Genomic DNA, 20,985 nt, shown 5'->3' on the forward strand with positions numbered 1-20,985 from the left:
TGATGGTTCAAAAGCTCGCATCGGTCTGGATCCCTAGACTGGTGGAGGCGATCAACACCATCTTCTGAGAGAGCTTATCCACCTTCTAAATCAGAGAGACATCAAAGTTATCGCTCACATTGCAGATTAGGATAATACCTCCATCTTTGCACAGGGATGGAAGTCTGCTCACTTACTTGATATCCCACCCCAATGGCACCAAACATGGCAAAATTATACTTTTGCACTGACTGAATCTCACATCAAAATTAAGGAGGGACCTGATGAACTTATTTGGTGCTTAGCTGATAATGGAGTATATACTCCAAAAGTTGGTTATCTCGGGCTGATTAATAGTAGACAACCGGAGGTTACTCAAGATTGGTGGCAGACTATCTGGAAGCTTAAAACTCCACCGAGAACCAGGCTCTTTTTCTGGTGTGTGCTTAGTAAAAAAGTTCCCACTGGGGAATATTTAACCCATCGTGCCATATATGGACTGCATTGGTGTGTCCTCTGTAAGTAGGCCTCAGAAACAATTGAACACCTTTTTCTAAAATGTGGTTCTACTGTAAGCCTTTGGCAGTCCATCTCTACATCGATCCAATTTGCTGGCAGATGGGATGGGGAAAACTTAAATCATGCTTGGAAAAACTGGGATACCGCGCCTCACGGATCAAAACTGCTTTGCCTCCCTTTGCTTATATGTTGGTCTATCTGGCTGACCCGGAACAAAATTATCTTTGAGGATGGTGTTTCTAGATGGCAGATTATTTTTGCTAAGATCATCTCCGCCTACCATGAACTGCTTGATTTCACAGTGCCTCTTCCTCAACGACCACTTGCACCTGATCCCATTGATAAATCTATCCCCTGGGCATACTTTGATGGTGCTGCACAGGAACATGGGTGTGGGGGAGGTTTCCTATTGTATCTATCTGATCATCATCATTTCAAGGTCAAGCTGGGACTTGGAGGAGGGACAAACAATTATGTTGAATTAATCACCCTTCGACATTTAATGCATTTCTCACTAGGCCATGACTGCATCAATCTACAAATTTATGGAGACTCAAAAATCATTATAAATTGGTTCAATAACATCACTTCCTGCCATGCACACACTCTTAGAAATATTTTGGATGAAGTGGTCATATTCAAATCTCAGTTTAACTCCATCTCATGTCATCACATTTACAGGGAACATAACAAAAGCACTGATAGGCTTTCCAAGGAGGCCACGCTACTACCCAGAGGCCAGTGGATGATTCAGGAGTAGAGGGGTACAACCCAGTACCAATACTACCACATGCCTTATATTGATCAGGCATATCATAGGGCAGATAGGCCCTAAATATTTTTGGGACATATCGAGACATAATATTATTCATTGTATATATCATAGTATGTTCTTATTTTCAGACTATCTATTATGCTATCGCCCTGCGTGGTGAATCTATATTGTAGATATCTCAGTTATGGTTTTCTATTTCAGACACTATCATGCTATCACCTTGCATGGTGAATATGTTTATTACTCAGCACCATTTTTGAAATGGACATGGATGTATATACTTTTGACTTGTATACACTGATATGGCTAAGGGCCAAACGCTGCATATGTTACCAAGCATCTACTATATGTAATTTTTCAAAAATAATGAAAAATTACGATTTTTCCTTATAGTAAAAAAATATATATATATATATATATATATATATATATATATATATATATATATATATATATATATATATATAGATATATATATATATAACATTTTAAATGTTTAAATTCTCACTTCGTTGACACCAATATGCTAGAAAGACCATCAAATCATTAGTTCTCGACATGGAGACAAAATCCACTCTCACTAACAGACTTGCCATGCTATCTTAATTGTGATGACCCTGAGGAAATGTAAATATTGGAATTTTACTGTAGTAAGAGATAGAGTTGAGAGATAACTCATTATATAATGATTCATTAGGGAAAACAGAGTCGGATGGAAGGAATAGGGCTCGACCTGGAAACCCTAGGCCCTAGGCCTAGGTGATGCAGGTGTCGCAGACATGGCAGTAGCAGTACAGGCTTTGGGTTGTAGCTGGCAGAGTCAACAAAGCAGCGGGAGAAGGACAGACGTGCAAGCCGCCAGCTGGAACCTGCAAACGGTGTTGGGGTTTCTAGCGGAACGGGTTTTGGAACCATTCCGTAAAAGGTGATTACAATATGGTGAAACCTCTTCGGCATTGTTACCATTACCTGTGCTTTCGGAGGTTTCAAAGATCAGGCTCTTTACGCTGTGCATATCCGGTGACGGTTGAGGAGAACATTAAGGTAAACGGCGCCGTTTTTTACTATGGTAAACCCTAGAGAGTCGGTTGATCTGGACCCTACCCCGGCAGACATTCTTTCCGTCTGGGGAAAGGAGGCTTCATCGGAAAACATAGAACATTTTTTTGGTCACTCGGCCAGTCCGGCGAACGCCCTGCTCACGGGAGGAGGCATTTGGCATACAAACGCGGCAACAGGATTGTTGGATGAAAGCTTGGAGCTCCTAGGTGGGATTGGAGTTGGAGGCAGAGGCACGATAGAAGCAAACAGGGCCGGAGGAAGGGGTTGGGAGACGACAAACCTTCATGCATGGCCAGGTCTGCCCAAATTCAAGAATGACGAAGTGCATAGCTATAAGTCGATATCCCCGTCAAAAAATTTCTCGTCGTCGGGAGGCTTGGAGGACATTATAAACTTTCCAACTTTAAAAGGGGTATGGAGGACTGTTGGAGGAGTCCAGAGCGCAGGGAAAGAGTTGGGGGAAGGAAGCAATCAGCCGGCGGTTCAAAAAACCTTGTTTCCAAGCGAACCGCTGCAGTCAAAGGAAGTAGAGGGTTTGGCTGGTATCGGGGTTACTAACCCTCCGAGGGTTTCGGACTCCCATCCCGATTTAGGGAAGGTAACTGAAGGAATCCATCTGTATTCGAATGAAGCCGGGAGCCTGGTGGAGGGTTTGGTCGAAACCCTAATTGAGCAGGACCAGCGAGCTGAGAAAGATGGATGCGGAAATTTCGGGGATGCAAGAGTTCCAAACCCTTCCTCAGAGGAACGAGTTTCATCTAGAGAGGCAGCGAAGGTAGGGGAAAAACGGAAGAAAACAAAATCGTGGAAATCCAAAAAGGTCACAAATTTGGTCTTAGGCATGGACGTTCAGGCCGAGGAGGCGCTGGATGTGGCGGAGAGCACTCTAGTGGGCAGAGTGAGGGGTCGATATATTTCTGGCAATTTCCTAAAGCAGTGGGCCGCGAGCCAGTGGTCTCATTCTCCAGCGAGCAATTTCTCGACTGCTACGCTGATGAACGGCTGGTTTATGGTGAAATTCGACTGCAAAAAGGCTATGGAATGGGTCGAGGAACGTCTATAGGCTTTCAGAGACCGACCTGTCTTCTTCAAACGATGGTCGCCCATGTTTGACGCATCAAAGGAGAAGGTAACCGATCAACCCGTCTGGGTAAGAGCTCCTAATTTACCTCCTTATCTCTGGGTCGACTCAGTCTTTAAGTCCATTGGAGACCACTTGGGAACTTACCTGGACGCAGATAGATCTTTTTTGCAAACATATGAAAGAGCGGTGGCGAGGATTCTCGTCAGGTTAAATCCATTGGAAGGACTTGCAAAAACAGTCACATTACAATATAAGGAATTTGTGTATGAACAGAAGTTGGATTACGAACTCTTTCCCTTCAGGTGCTTTCGGTGCCAAGAATACGGTCACCTGGCAAGGGATTGCCCCACGGGGAAGAGGAGAAGAAAGCTTAAAAGCAGAGAAGAGGACAAGGAGGGCATACGGAGGAAAAATGTGGAGCCGATGGAGGATATAGTACCGGAAGCAGAACATCAGAGAGCAAATCAGGAGGCCCCGGCAGAAGAGGACATACATCGGGAGGAAGAGATCCCTCCGCGCAACAATAAAGTCCAGTCTCCAAAGGAACCACTTCCGGATGGTCCAGCCAACCCCTCTGCGGACGATCCATCTGGTATGCAGGCTTCTCCTCTAAAACTCTCTTCTCTTTCTGAATCTGTAAAAGATGTAATGTCTCCAGATTGTAATATGCTTAAAAATCATGAAGACCCCATTCAAAATATTGAATCTCTCTCTGAAGCCCTTCCCTCCCTAAATCTGAACTGTGAGGACCCTTCCAATCCGGTACAGATCCCTACTATTACATCCCCTGTTCGTCATTACAATCTCAGGTCTCATGGCAAAAGACCGGCAAGTCATCAACCTGTTTTAGACTCAGTAGGAGGCCTCTGTCCTGAGTCGTCGAAAAGTCTCAAAAAAAAAAACAGAGGAAGAAAATCTCTTTTTTCCAAAGCACAAGTTAAGGCAAAATTTGATGTTGAGGATGGTAAACAAATGTCAATCCCTGGGGCGCTTAGAGCAGCAAAACCCCCTGAGATGGTTATCAAATGATCTGCCTTTCTTGGAATTGTAGGGGGTTGGCTAGTAAACCCAAAAAACTAGCGTTGAAGGATTTAGTTACATGCCACAACCCAGATTTGGTCTTTCTACAGGAAACTTTGGGAAACAGCACTGATGTTGAAGACACCCTTTGCTCACTGTTTCCGGGCTGGGTTTTCACTGCTCTGGATGCCTCCGGACATTCAGGTGGTCTTGCAATCGGTTTCAAGAAGGGAAGGTTAAAAGTGCTAAATTCTTGGGGCTTATCCCATGCACTTGGATTGGAGATTCAGTCCCCGGATTTTGAGCAGTCTTTTCTGGTCATCAATGTGTATGGCCCTTGTCAGGGTCGAGTATCCTATTGGAATGATCTCCTCTCGAAAGACCTGCTCCAAAACAAAAAACTTTTAATTGGAGGGGACCTAAATTTTTCCTTGGGGATTGCTGAAGCTTGGGGTCCAAATGCAAGGGAAGACCCTCTGGCTGATTTCTTCTTATCAACTCTTCAGAACCACAATCTGCTTGATGTCAATATAATTAAGGCAAAACCGACTTGGAGAAATAGAAGAACAGGGGAGGAGAGAGTTGCAAAAAGACTGGATCGTTTCCTCATAAACGACTCGCTGGCCTCCCACATTCCCCTCTTCAGGCAATGGGTGGGGGAAGGAGGGAACTCGGATCATTTTCCTATATTCCTAGAATTCTCCAAGACCCCTCCCAAACCGGCTTCTCCTTTTAAGTTCAACTCTTCCTGGCTTCAGGAGGAGTCTTATATTCAGCTGTTCAGAAATACTTGGAGGCACCCGGGCACTTCCATCCCAGAAAACAAAGGAGCCCATTTCATGGAGAATCTAAAAAGGTTAAAGAAGGAAACCATTGAATGGGCCGCGGAGAGAAGGAGGAAGTCATATGAGGAAATGGCCAGTATCGACGAAGCCCTAAGCGCTTTAGAAGACCCTGAAGCTAATGCATACATAACTCAGGAGTCGAAGGAAAGAATTTTGGAGTTAGAAAAAAGAAGAGCAAAGATCCTTCTTGACAGAGAAGAGGAATGGAGGTTAAAAAGTCGGGCAATTTGGTTGAAAGCCGGGGATGAGAACACAAAATTCTTTCACAATTATGCAAAGGGAAGGAAAAATGCTAATACAATATGGAAACTGAAGGATGCAGAAGGCAGGGAGCACTCCTCATTTGAGGCAGTCTCAAACCTGGGGAAGAGCCATTTTCAATCTCTCTTTGCCGATCCAGGAGGGATATCAATAGCTGAAATCATTCGTACTGCTCAAGCTTTCCCACGTTTTGTGGAGGAGGAGGAGGCAGAAAATCTATTCAGAGAAGTGACTAAGGAGGAGGTGGAACATGTCATAAAATCAATGCCAAAAGATAAAAGCCCAGGCCCGGACGGCTGGACCATAGAATTGTTTCTCCATTTTTTTGAGCAGATTGGCGATGAATTGACAGATGTGGTGGAGGAGTCAAGGAAGAAAGGAGAAATCTATGGGCCCTTCAATGCAACCTTCATAGCGCTCATACCGAAAAAGGAGGATCCGGAATCCTTTGAGGACTTCAGACCTATATCTTTATGCAATACTATTTACAAGATCATAGCAAAAGTCATAGCGGTGCGTTTGAAGCCCATTCTTTCTGTTTGTATTTCAAATGAGCAATTTGGGTTCCTGGATGGTCGTCAAATTCATGAGGCCATTGGGGTGGCCCAGGAAACCATCCACAGTATTAGACAAGCAAAAAAGAAAGGGGCAGTGCTGAAATTAGATCTATCCAAAGCTTACGACCGAATTAATTGGTCATACCTCAGGCTTCTATTGACACACCTCGGCTTTAAGGTGGAATTCATAAATTGGATAATGGGGTGTATTTCAAATGTATGTTTTGCTGTATTGATAAATGGGGCTGCCTCTCAATTTTTCAAAAGCCAGCGAGGCCTGAGACAAGGATGCCCTCTCTCTCCACTCTTATTTCTTCTGGCTGCTGAAGGCCTCAGCCGACTAATTTCAAAAGCAAAGAGAGCAGGTTTGATAACAGGTTTGGAAGTAGCTGTAAATCTTTACATTACTCATCTCCTATTTGTTGATGATATCCTGTTATTTACAAATGGAAATAGGAATGAACTAAAAGTGCTCAAAGACATTCTTGACATATTTCTGAAAGCTACAGGGTTGCAAATAAATCCCAGGAAGTCGCAGCTTATAATGGAAGCTTTCTCCAGACAGGAGGAGATCCTGATCACTTCTTATTTGCCCTTTGAAACATGCAGTTTGGATCAGCCTTTCAAGTACCTGGGGTTCTGGCTAAAACCCACTTCATATAGGAAGCAGGATTGGAACTGGCTGGTGGCAAAAATTGAACAAAGGATATCTCATTGGAGTTTCAAATGGTTATCAAGGGCTGGCAGATTAACTCTGATAAACTCCGTCCTTCAGGCCATCCCGGTATTTTGGGCTGCTCTGACCTGGATCCCAAAAGGTGTTCTTCATAAAATTAAGCAAATTTGTAGCAGATTCCTGTGGTCGGGTGCAAAAGAAGACACAGTCCTTCCGTGGGTAGCTTGGGACAAGATAGCCAGACCAAAGGACTGGGGGGGATGGGGCATCAAACAACTCGTCGAATTTAGTCAGTCCCTGGCAGCAAAATCAGGATGGAGAATTATTGAAGCAGAAAACCTGTGGACCAGAGTGGTAAAAAGGAAGTATATTGACCCAGTTCCTCTTGATGATTGGATCCGGAGCCCAAACAAAAAAGGAAGAAACTGCTCAGTAGTCTGGAAGGCTACTACAGAGGCTTTCTACATTATAGAACAAGGTCTTGCTTGGCAAGTGGGGAATGGAGAAAGCATTCGGATAGGCAGGGATCCGTGGGTAGGATGCAGTGACCTTTATGCTCTTCCCCCGGGTCTCCTTGCACATTTAGATTCAAGGGGGATTCACAGTTTAAGCCAGATAGCAAACATGGAGCTGCAGTCCATTTGGGGTCAGGAATGGAAATCTGTAGAGGAGCTCGGTATTGACAACTTATGGAGAAATGAATGGCAGAGTTTCATCCACGAGCTCAAGCGATCTAGTGTCAGAATAAAGGACCGTCCAGATACACTTGTTTGGGCACATGCGGAGACAGGCTTATATTCCCCAAAGGCTGGCTATAACTTCCTGATGAACAGAAAGGGCTGGGATCCCCCTATTTGGTGGGCCAAACCCCTTTTCAAGCTGAAATGCCCCAAAAAAGCCAGACTTTTCCTATGGTGTGCGCTCAAAAGGAAGATACCTACTTGGGATGTCCTGATAGCTCGCTATAAGGAGGGACCGAGCCGATGTGCTTTATGTAAAGTAGCCTCAGAAACCATTAATCATCTATTCGTGGAATGCTCATTCACAATTCAAGTATGGGACGCAACGAAAAGGCTACTACAGATCAATGCCAGATGGGAAGGGGCTGATCTCAATGCGGCATGGGAGGGTTGGTGGTCCAATCACCCAGAGAAGAATCTGAGGAACCTTCCTCCTATCCTCTGTTGGGGCATTTGGTTAGCCAGAAACCGCAGCATATTCAATGAAAAATCAATCCCAGCGGAAGCAATAGCAATACAGAGCTCAGCTATCTTATCCAGCATCCCCGAACCCGAGCCCCCATCAGTCTCACTCCAGAGGGCAGAAATTCAGATCAAAGATGGCATCCCCTGGGCTTTTTTCGACGGGGCAGCACAAAATAATATTACTGGGGCAGGAATTATTATCCATCTTAGCGCTTCTCACTCTCTAAAAGCCTCAGTGGGGTTAGGGACGGGCACAAACAATTTTGCCGAATTATCAGCTTTAAAACTGCTCCTCTGTTGGCTTATCCATAGACAAGTCCTCACAGTTCAGATTTTTGGAGATTCATCTAATGTTGTGAATTGGGTCAATGGGAAATTTAGATGCAGGAATTATTTATTGATGCCTCTGCTAGAAGAAATACAAAATCTAAAATCTTCTTTCTCTGTTTTCTCTCTTGCTCACATATACAGGGACAGGAATGTTGAAGCAGACGAATATTCTAAGACAGGTTTACAACAGGCTTTGGGTACGTGGAGGATAAAGGAACAGATTCAGGACCAGATCCGTGAGACGGATTTGGCCCCATATACTTAATGTTTTTGCAGCAAGCTGGGAAGGCGTCAGAAACAATTGTGTCTTAAATTGTTTTTGGCGGTTCTGGTATATGATCTTTAAAACTTTTTTCATTAATAGCTCCTGTATTGGAGAAACTTGGGTAAAATTCTATGATTTTCATACTGCTTATGTCGTGGGTCGTTTTCCTTTATGGAGGCCCGGTGGGATTTTGACAGCCTCTGATATTTTTTGGGGCGGCTGCGTTCAGGCCGAGTTTATTTTGAACTTGGTGTGTTTTGTATCGTTTGGTTATTTCAGTCATCTTAGATGACAGCATGGGAGAGGACGGTTTCTCTACCTCCCAGGTTCAGGCAGTTCTCCAAACTGCTGGATGTTAACTCATCGGTTTGTAGCTCTTTTATTTTTATAATAGAAAAGCTCGGTTTTTTTCCTTGGAAAATATATAACATTTTAAAAATCTAATCTATGGTATATTAATTTTTTTAATTTTAAACTTAAAAGATAATTAATGTTCAACCCTCCAATTCCCATAAATGCCCATAAAGACAATGTATAAAATGCACTTAACCATGTTAGTTGATATGGATCACTTAACCTTGCTAGTGGTATTCGTACTTTAACAAGTTCTTTTGCAGCAAGTTCTTGTGTAATTCTGGCTTTCTCGAGTTCTTCAGTGTATCTCAAAAAGAAAGCACCAAAAGTGGCTAGGATCCGAGCAAAAAAATTTCAATAAATCTTACAGAGGCATTGGTGGAATCATGTTTTTGATGGTGGAAATGGATTTAACACCATCAAAAACTTCTGAGGCACCTAAAATTATAAAGTTTGACAACTTTTACTTGGATTTACAAATATCCCTCCCAGATTTTTTTAAAATATGGCTGAAATTTCCATAATTTTCAGAGAAAAAACATAATCTTTAGACTACAGAAAAGAATTGTTGTTGCAATCTATTTAAAGTTAACAAGTTGTTTTGCAACAAGTTCTTACGGTAATTGCGGGCTTCTTGAGCTCAGTGCATCATAAAAGAATATTTGTTATTGTAATCTATTTAAAGATTATTTTCAATACATAGAAAATATTATTGCATATGATTTTTGTTTTGTGAATAGTTATTAGGATGGGTGGAATAGATAAATGTTTATTTAGTATTTGGCGATTAACTAAAAGTTATTTGTTTTTAATATTTTACAAATTATTTTTGAAAATAGGAATTAATGTACATTTAAATTGAAAAGACATGATGCGATTGTTTTATTGTTTATACAGTTTTTATAAATTTCCATCAGTACAATATCTCAAAGATTAATTGGTTTGTTTATGTAATCTTTATAAATTTCCATTCATACGATATCTAGGGAATTAATTGGTTAGTTACAGGTTGAACGGTACACGAAAATTCATTGTTTTGGCCCAAGGCAAGATAATAATAAGAGAAACAATGAGTCTTACCCATCACATCACTCCATTGAGACAACAAATCTTATCGAATGAGAAAAACATAGAATATTAGTGGCACAACGTATATTCTTGAATTAGCCACAGAATGTTGCAGCCTATATTAATGTCGATTTTAGAATAGGGTATTTAGTTTTTTAATTTTATGATTATATTAGATGAAAAAGTTTTAATCTTTATTAAATATTTATTTTCTTAATATGTTTGTTGATTTTATAATTTTGTTTTTTTTTTTTAATATACTTATTAATATTTAAAGTTGGATAGTAAAAATTTAAATTTCATGAAATATTATAAAATATTTTTTTAATAGTAGTTAACAAATTAAAGATTGAGATTTCTTTTAATATTAATTTTAAAATTTAATATTAATTTTAAAGTTTGATTTTAATGTTTAATATTAAGCTTAGGGTTTAATAATATGATAATATTATTAATTTTAGCTTTGATGTTAATCTTAAGGTTTAATAATATCATAATATTAATATTATAAACCTTCATGATTAACAAATTCTATGGATTAATATTAAAATATCAAGAGAAAGATTAATATTAAAAATCCAAAGGATTAATATTATAAACCCTAGAGATTACTAATATTATTAAACTTAAGGGATTAATATTATAAACCCAAAAGATTATTAAAATTATAAAACTAAAAGGTTAATAAACCCAACCAATTAATATTGAAGTTAAAATTTATTATTAATATTAAAATTAATAAAAGTAAACATTAATAATAAAATTTAAAGGTTAATATTGAAGTTTAATATTAATAATAAAATATAACCATTAATATTAATTAATTATTATTATCATTAATATTGAAAACTAATTTTATATTAATAAGATTACCAATAGTAATTAATATTAGTAATAGGGTTTATATTATTAATAGTGATTAATTGTACTTAATATTAATATAAGGTTTATAATATTAATTTTATGGTTTATAAGTTTTACAATATAAATATTATGAACCAAAGAGATTAATAAACTCAAAGGGATTATTAATATTATAAACCTAAGGGATTAATATTATAACCAAAAAGATTAATATTGAATAAAAATTAATATTGATAAAAATTAATAAAAGGTTAATATTGAAGTTTACTATTAATAATAAAATATAACAATTAATATTAATTAATTATTATTATCGTTAATATTAAAAACTAATTTTATATTAATAAGATTACCAATAGTAATTAATATTAATAATAGGCCTTATATTATTAATAGTGATTAATTGTACTTAATATTAATATAGGGTTTATAATATTAATCTTCTGGTTTATAAGTTTTACAATATTCATATTATGAACCAAAGAGATTAATAAACTCAAAGGGATTATTGATATTATAAACCTAAGGGATTAATATCATAATAAAAAAGATTAATATTAATATTAATAAATCCAAGAGATTAATAAATCTGAAAGATTTCTAATATTATAAACCTAAGGGGTTAATATTATAAACTAATAGGATTATTATTATTGATAAGCATATGGAATTAATATAATAAACCTAAGGAATTAATATTAATAAACCTTTGGGGTTAATATTATAAGTGATTATTGATATTATAAACACAAGGGATTAATAAACCCAAGGGACTATTAATATTATAAACCCAAGGGATAAATGTGGTTGATTATGTTAGGGTTTAAAATATTTATACATTAACACATGTTAACTATGGTTGACTATTGTTGAAATGGTCAACAATAGTCAACATGAGGATCATAGTCAACATTAGTTAGCATGACTACCATGGTGAACCATATTTACCTTGAGAATCATGGTATCTATAAGTGACTTATAGTGAACTACATTGGATGGTCATGGTTAAACATGGAGACTTAGAGTGGATGGCTAGGGTTGATAATATTAATCCTAGAGTTTATAATATTAGGTTAATATTATTCTTAATATTATGATCAATCATGGTCAACAATGGTTCAACATAAAATTGTGACAAAGATGATCTCAATATGAAAATAAACCATGGTCATCGATGCTCAACCATGATCAACCATAGTTTATAATATTAATCCCTTGGGTTTATACTATTAATGTCTTGGGTTTAATATTATTCCCATTGGTTTATAATCCATTGGGTTTATGATATTATTTCCTTGGGTTTATAATATTAATCATAAGGTTTATAATATTAATTTTAAAGTTTATATCCTATGTTTTAATGTTATTCCCTTGGATTTATAATCCCCCGGGTTTTCAGTATTAATTCAATGGGTTTATTAATCCATTGAGTTTATAATATATATCATAGGGTTTCCAATATTAATCATATGGTTTATAATCCTAAGGTATAATATTAAGCCTAGGTTTTATAATATTAATCTTAGGGTTATATTTCTATGGTTTAATACTAATCCTAGGGTTTAATGTTATTCCCTTGGGTTTTTAATATTAATCCCTTTGGTTTATAATATTAATCCCTTAGGTTTGTGACAAATGTTGTCTCAATATGAAAATCAACCATCTTCAACCATGGTCAATCATGGTCAACCATGGTCCAACATCAGATTATGACAAGGATTGTCTCAATATGAAAATCAACCATGGTCAACCATGGCCAATCATGTTCAACCATGATCAACCATGTAAGTTGTGTTAGATTGCAAAAGTTGGGTCTCATAGTAGGTTTATAATATTCTAGGGCCTTTTACACTACAACACAAAGGGGGGTTTAAGACAATATTTAAGACAAGTTTTGGCTAACTTGTCTTAAGTTGAGACAAAAAAAACTTTTGTATTGTCTTAAATATTATCTTTAAGCAAATGTCTCAAATTATTGTCTTAAAAAGTGGTCTCTATAAAGACAATATATAACACAAGTATTATTGTCTCTTATGAGACAATTTCATTTTTGTCTCTCTAGAGACAATAGTTGGGATTAAAGACATATTGTCTTTATAGAGACAATATGTCTTTAATCCTAGCTATTGTCTCTCTAGAGACAATAAAAAATTATATTTAAAAAACAATACAATATCACATTTGTCTCTTTAGAGACAATATAAAACAATGAATCCAGAAAATTATCTCACCATTGAAATAAATCAATATAAAAAGTATTTAATTAAAAAAACCACAATATCATTGATTAATACATATTAGGGCACAGTGGAATTGAACCACCAACCTCCTGCTTATAAGGTAGGTTCTCTTCCATTAAGCTAGCACCCTTTAAAGAATTATGTGAGGAGTTATGGCTTCCAAAAATCACTTATGTGCATACCACTTCTAGAAATCAAATACCTAGATATTTTCTTTATGATTGGGACAAACAGAATAGAGAGGTGTTGTGTGACCTTCAAATGTGTATTGTTTATGACCTCTTTTGCATCCCATATCTACAGAATAGACAATAAATTCTTTCAGCAAATGTTTAGGCTCAGGAACATCCACGATATTACTTGAGGTCAAATAGAATATTTGTTATAACATTGAGTAATCATTGGGAACACATACATAATATAATGAAGTCAAAAATCATGTACCAAATTTACCTTAATGGTCATATCATCCCCCACAAGTTACAACACATATATGTTCTTTCTTAAGGTACACAAAGGAAATGTCATTCACAGAACCAATATGTGCATTAATCTGCAACATTGTATTAATATTGTCACTACAACCATGTATCACAAAAAGAAATTGCAACAAAATGCAACCCATTATTGAGCTTTAATATGGATCTGTAGTTGTTGCCTCAACTCGCTAGTCACAATATAGGAATATTTTTGTACAATATTCTTGGAAAATTCCACTCCTGCAACTCAAGTGATGTCAATGAACAATATATCGGGTAATAGGAAAGTGCAACTAATTTGGTGACAAAGAACCAGGACAACACTTTGTGGTGGGTTTATTTAATATGTTAATAATTATTATAACTAGATTGCATACATGAATTAACTATAAAACATTTTTTATGACACTAATAATAACAAGGGGAGTTGTGAAGCAGCAAGTCCCTGCTAATGTCAACATTGAAGACAATAGAATATCCACAATTGAACATAATAAAAGAAAACTGGGAAATGTTAATGTCTCCAAAATTCTAAATTCAAAACTAGTACAAAATTCTAAACTAGCACAAGATTCAGTGTGAAGAACTGTTGATTCTAATTCCATAACAAAGTGAAGTTCTCAAATAAGGTCATCCTTTGTAATTGTTTTTGAGCTAAAAATAAAGCATGTTACTTTCTATTCTATAAGTATCAGATAACATGAAAACCTCTTAGCAAGAAGTAATTGAATGTGTCGAGTTGCTACTCTTTCCTATAAAACCCATTTCCTAATTTTAAGAAATAGTTTGTAGATAAGCTAAGCATTATTTTTGAGGATATGAAAACTTAAAGTTCATATCTTATTTCTCTACCTAGTAGCACTCACATAGCCATTATATGGGAGTGATGCAAGGTATATAACAATGGTTGAACATTGCATGCTTGATATCGGCTAAAAGGAGGTCAAATTAGAGCACAAATATAGCAGAAATACTAAAAAAAATGCAATGCCCAATAAGTTTTTCAAGCAAATGTCATTGAAGATATTAAAGAAAATGTAAGAAAAATAGCAAATACCTCCTTAGTAACACTTTCCATATTAGATCCCATCTTTCTTAAAGCATCAACATATGCATTTCTCAGCTCTCAATTACCAATTGCCTTCAACAGAGCCCTACCCTGAACAAACAAAGCCCTACCAAATTACAGTAAGTTAAACATATAACTCCAAAACCTACTTGAGGAGAAAATATAAGAGCATGAATTCATGCAAGCAACTAATATTAAGTTAAACATATAACTCCAAAAGCTACTTGAGAAGAAAATATAAGAGGATAAATGCATGCAAGTAGCTGATATTAACAAGACAAGGCCATGAGAATCCACAAATGAGCTATAGGTGACAAGGCCATGAAAATCCAAAAATGAGCTACAAGCTTTAATAGAAATGGACTTATCATGTGTTTGACCCTATGATAGTTAAACAGTTAGACCTTGTCTTAGACATGTGAAACACATGCCAAAGGAGAAAATATTAAGAACAAAGCTTGAAAATCCACATTCAAACTACATACTAAGAATAATTCAAGTATTGGTCATAGCCATTTTCATTTCTCATTCATTATCACTTAAATATTTGTGCGTAACCTCCTACAAAGGCATGCTTGTAGAATCAATACTTAGTGTGTCTAGCAAAAAGGAATCAACAACATTACTACATTTTAGAATATTTGCAATAGCTACAGATATCAGTGAAGTTGTTTATAAAACCTCAAGCGGGCATTTACTAAAATAAGCATAGTTATTTTTTATAATATAAAAAATCCACACTATAGTATTAAATGTAGGGAAACCATGTGCACCTTTGATGAAATTAACGGTAATAATACTTTGACAAACAAAAAGTTCTCCAATTTAATCAAGCTATCCGAAGTTGAGAATTAAGGTAGGACAAGCGTTTTGTATAAAATTTGTAAAATAATCCAAACATACCGGTTCAAGGTCTCAATTTTCCATCTTATATTGACTACAATAAGAAGAGGATTGACATACTTTGGAAGGGAATCTTTCTATTTTCTTTTGTCATTTAGCCAGGCTTCAACTTCAAGCCTTCACTACACTTACAACTTGATAAAAAAAATTAAAAACAAAATTTAAGAGGTAGTGCAAAATTAGAAAAACAATATTGAATTACCATTAACAAGCTAATGTGACAAGGAAAGAATCATTGCCCTTGAACTAAAAGAAAAAGTACTATTTGGGATTAAAAAGAGATTAACCTTTTGCTTATCAACAATATCTATGTGGTCAAATTTGTCTGTGGAAAGAAATTTATGTACCCTCAATTACATGAATGATCTTCTAGAAAGCTTGACATTCATACATTTTAGAATAAGGACCAATAAATTAGAGGTTATAATGAACAATGCTACATATGTGCTTATATTGGAATTGTTGACCAAACGAACAATAATTCCTTAACATCGTTGATTATCATTTTCTTCCTCATAAAAATTGCAAAGCACTAATGAACTTAATGGAAGTCAAGATTGTGTAAATTTACCTTCTGGATAACCTGAACATCCATACATTTGAAGAGCAAGAACCAAAACATGGCTAAAAAGTAGACTTCTTAGGACTCTTCTCTGTTTGATGAACCATGCTCAAAGAATTAGCCAAATATTTGAACGAGATATCGATGATATCAATGATGCAATGTTTTACATATTTTTATGTATGGTAGACACATGCAAGTGTAATGCATTCACCTAATATACGATGATGCAACACCCAACCACATTTAAAAAGAAGCAATTGTTATATTTATATTATTTTATTATTATTTAATATTCATTAAAACTCATTTAAATGTGCACACCCATGTATGGGCATGTGTTTACCATGTTGATCCGTGATGGCATGAATCCGACAAAGGCATAATTCCAATTTTTCTCCTACTATGTATTAACAAGTTTCCTTCACGCGCTGAAGACATTAAGTGACATCAATACACTTGAAGAGCAAGAACTAGAACATGGCCAAAAAGATGACTTCCTAGGCCTATTCTTTGTTTGATGTACCATGCTCAAAGAATTGGCCAAAGATTTGAAATAGATATCAATGATGCAATGTTCTACATATTTCGATGTATGGTAGACAGAGACAAGTGTAATGCATGCACCTGATATCTGATGAAGCAACGCCCAACCACCTTTAAAAAGAAGAAATTGATATATTTTATATTATAATTAAAACTCATTAAAATGTGCACACCCATGTATGGGCATGTGTTTACCATGTTGATCCCTGATGGCATGAATCTGACAAAGATGAGATTCATGACATGGTCAGACAACATTAGTTAGCATGACTACCATGGTAAACCATACTTACCTCGAGAATCATGGTATATATAAGTGACCTATAGTGAACCATAGTGGATGGTCATGGTCAAAGATGGAGACTTATAGTCACCATAGTGGATGGTCATGGTCAAAGATGGAGACTTATAGTGGATGACTAGGGTTAATAATATTAACCCTAGTCAACATGACTACCATGGTGAACCATACTTACCTCGAGAATTGTGGTATATATAAGTGACCTATAGTGAACCATAGTGGATGGCCATGATCAAACATGGAGACTTATAGTGTTTATAATATTAAGTTAATAGTATTCTTAATATTATGGTCAATCATGGTAAACCATGGTTCAACGTCACATTGTGACAAGGATGATCTCAAAATGAAAATCAACCATGGTCAGTCATGGTAAACCATAGTTTATAATATTAATCCCTTGGGTTTATCAATTCCTTGGGTTTATAATATTAATCCATTGGGTTTATCAATTCCTTGGGTTTATAATATTAATCCCTTGGGTTTAATATAATTCCCCTTGCCCACGGGGTTTTGGATTGACGGTGAATGGGTGCACTGTTAAGGCACTCTTTGTGATAGGTCACTGGTTCAAATCCCCCGTGGGTGCTTACCTACCAAAAAAAAATATGATTCCCCTTGATTTATAATCCATTAGGTTTATAATATCAATCCTTTGGGTTTATTAATTCCTTGGATTTATAGTATTAATCCCTTGGGTTTATAATATTAATCATAAAGTTTATAATCATAATCTTAGGGTTTATATTCCTAGGGTTTATGTTATTTCTTTGTATTTATAATGCCTCGAGTTTTCAATATTAATCCAATGGGTTTATTAATCCATTGAGTTTATAATATTAATCCTATGGTTTCTAATATTAATCATAGGGTTAGATTCATAGGTTTAATATTGAGCCTAGGGTTTATAATATTAATCTTAGGGTTTATATTCCTATGGTTTAATATTGATCTTAGGGTTTAATGTCATTCCTATAGGATTTTAATATTAATCCCTTGTGTTTATAATATTAATTCCTTGGGGTTGTGACAAATATTGTCTCAATAAGAAAAGCAATCATTTTCAACCATGGTCAACCATGGTCCAACATCACATTATGACAAGGATTGTCTCAATATGAAAATCAATCATGGTCAATCATGGTCAACCATGATCAATCATGTAAGTTTTGTTACATTACAAAACTTGGGTTTCATAGTAGGTTTATAATATTAGGGCCTTTTAATATTGAGTTTATAATATTAAACTTTAATATTGGGTTTATAGTTTATAATATTGGGTTTAATACTAATATTAATATTAGGTTTATAATATTAGATTAATATTATTTTTAATATTATGGCCAATCATGATCAACCATGAAAATTCATGGTTCAACATTAAATTGTGATCAAGATTGTCTTAATATGAAAATCAACCATGATTAGTTAACCATGGTCAACAATGGTTTATAATGTTAATCCCTTGGGTTTATAATATTAGTCCCTTGGTTTTAATATTATTCCCCTTCATTTATAATCCATTGGATTTATAATGTGAATTCATTGGGTTTATTAATCCCATGGATTTATAGTATTAATCCCTTGGGTTTATAATATTGATCATAAGGTTTATAATATTAATCATAGGATTTATATTCCTAGGGTTTAATGTTATTTCCTTGGGTTTATAATCCCTTGAGATTTTAATATTAATCCAATGGGTTTATAATATCGATCCTAAGGTTTCTAATATTAATCATAAGGTTTATATTCCTAAGGTTTAATATTAAGCCTAGGGTTTATATTCCTATGGTTTAATATTAATCCTAGGGTTTAATGTTATTCTCCTAGGTTTATTAATCCCTTGGGTTTATAATATTAATGTTAGGAATTCATATTTATTTTAGGGTTTATAATATTTATCTTATGGTTTATATCCCTTGGGTTTATAATATTAATCTCAGGTTTGTGACAAATATTGTCTCATTATGAAAATCAACCATGGTCAATCATGGTCAACCATGGTCCAACATCACATTGTGACAAAGATTGTCACAATATGAAAATCAACTGTTGTCAACCATGGTCAATCATGGTCAACCACGGTCCAACATCACATTGTGAAAAGATTGTCTCAATATGAAAATCAACCATGGTCAATCATGGTCCAATGTTACATTATGACAAAGATTGTCTCAATATGAAAATCAACCATGGTAAATCATGGTCAATTATCATCAACCATGGTCATCATGGTCAACCATGGGCCAATGTCACATTGTGACAAAGATTGTCTTTGTATGAAAATCAACATAACAATCATTTTCGCAATGTTACATTACATTGGAATGTATTCAATGTCACATTGTTACATTAAAAAACTTGGGTTTAATACTAGGCATATAATATTAGGGCCTTTTAATATTGAACTTATAATATTATAGTTTAATATTCGGTTTTAATTGATAATATTAGGTTTAATATTAATATTAATATCAAGTTTAATTTATAATATTAATATTAGGTAAATATTATTCATGATATTATGGTAAAAAATGGTCAACTATGGTCATCGATTCTCGATCATGGTCAACCATGCTCAACCATGATTTGTAATATTAATCCCTTAGGTTTTTAATATTAATTTATTGGGTTTATCAACCCCTTGGGTTTATAATATTAATCCCTTGTGTTTAATATTATTCCCTTTGGTTTATAATCCATTGGGTTTATAATATTAATCATAAGGTTTATAATATTAATATTGGGTTTTATATTCTTAGGGCTTAATATTAGGCCTATGGTTTATAATATTAATATTAGGGTTTATACTCCTATTGTTTAATGTTATTACCTTGGGTTTATAACCCCTTGGGTTTTTAATATTAATCCATTGGGTTTATAATACTAATCCTAAGCTTTATAATATTAATGTTAGGGTTTAATGTTTATTTTAGGGTTTATAATATTTATCTTAGGGTTTATATCCCTTGGGTTCATAATATTAATCATTTGGGTTTGTGAAAAATATTGTCTCAATACGAAAATCAACCATGGTTAATCATGGTACGACATCATATAATGACAAAGATTGTCTCAATATGAAAATCAAACATGGTTAATCTTGGTCAACCATGGTCATTCCTAGTTAATCATGGTCTATCATTAGGATTTATAATATTTATCTTAGGGTTTATATCCCTTGGGTTTATGATATTAATCCCTTGGGCTTGTGACAAAGATTGTATCAATATGAAAGCAACCATGGTCAACAATTGCTAATCAAGGTCAACCATGGTCCAGCGTCACATTGTGACAAAGATTGTCTCAATATGAAAATCAACCATGGTCAACCATGCTCAATCATGGTCATCGATGCTCAACCATGGTCAATCATAGTCAACGATGGTCAAGCATGATGAACCATGGTCAACGATGGTCACTCATGGCTAACCATAGTTTATAATATTAATCCCTTGGGTTTTTAATATTAATTTAATGGGTTTATTAATCCACTGGGATTATAATATTGATCTTAGGATTTCTAATATTAATCATAGCGTTTATATTCCCAAGGTTTAATATTAAGCCTAGGTTTTATAATATTAATCTTAGGGTTTATATTCCTATGGTTTAATATTAATATTAGGGTTTAATCTTATTCCCTTGGGTTTATAATATTAATCCCTTGGGTTTGTGACAAATATTATCTCATTATGAAAATCAACAATGGTCCAACATCACATTGTGACAAATATTGTCGCAATATGAAAATAAATTGTGGTCAACCATGGTCCAACGTCACATTCTGACAAATATTTTCTCAATATGAAAATCAACCATGGTTAACCATGGTCCAATGTCACAATGTGACAAAGATTGTCTCAATATGAAAATCAACCATGATCAATCATGATCAACCATCATTAACCATGGTAAATCATGGTCAACCATGGTCTAATGTCACATTGTGACAAAGATTGTCTCTATATGAAAATCAATCTAACGATCACTACCGCAATGTTACATTACATTGGAA

General features: G+C 35.3%; 1 protein-coding gene across 1 annotated transcript; it reads left to right on the top strand.

Moving 5' to 3' along the window:
• Positions 1-3,440: 3,440 nt before the first annotated feature.
• Positions 3,441-8,578, top strand: LOC149203941 (uncharacterized). The gene is made up of 4 exons (XM_089402032.1): positions 3,441-4,247; positions 4,550-5,506; positions 5,879-6,058; positions 6,155-8,578. Exons 1-4 carry the CDS (start codon positions 3,441-3,443, stop codon positions 8,576-8,578), a joined length of 4,368 nt encoding a protein of 1,455 aa, XP_089258158.1.
• Positions 8,579-20,985: the final 12,407 nt, after the last annotated feature.

The sequence above is a fragment of the Pinus tabuliformis genome, chromosome 2_1 (genome assembly GCF_031772625.1).
Source record: "Pinus tabuliformis cultivar Carrire ecotype Pingquan chromosome 2_1, CPIR1, whole genome shotgun sequence".
NCBI lineage: Eukaryota > Viridiplantae > Streptophyta > Pinopsida > Pinales > Pinaceae > Pinus > Pinus tabuliformis.

What these genes read in the sequence shown, in the direction of transcription:
- LOC149203941 (XM_089402032.1), top strand. Translation starts at nt 3,441, where the DNA reads ATGTTTGACGCATCAAAGGAGAAGGTAACCGATCAACCCGTCTGGGTA. An exon ending in GGTCTCATGGCAAAAGACCG is followed by an intron (nt 4,248 to 4,549) that starts GCAAGTCATCAA and finishes GTCTTTCTACAG; the next exon opens with GAAACTTTGGGAAACAGCAC. An exon ending in TCATAGCAAAAGTCATAGCG is followed by an intron (nt 6,059 to 6,154) that starts GTGCGTTTGAAG and finishes GGGGTGGCCCAG; the next exon opens with GAAACCATCCACAGTATTAG.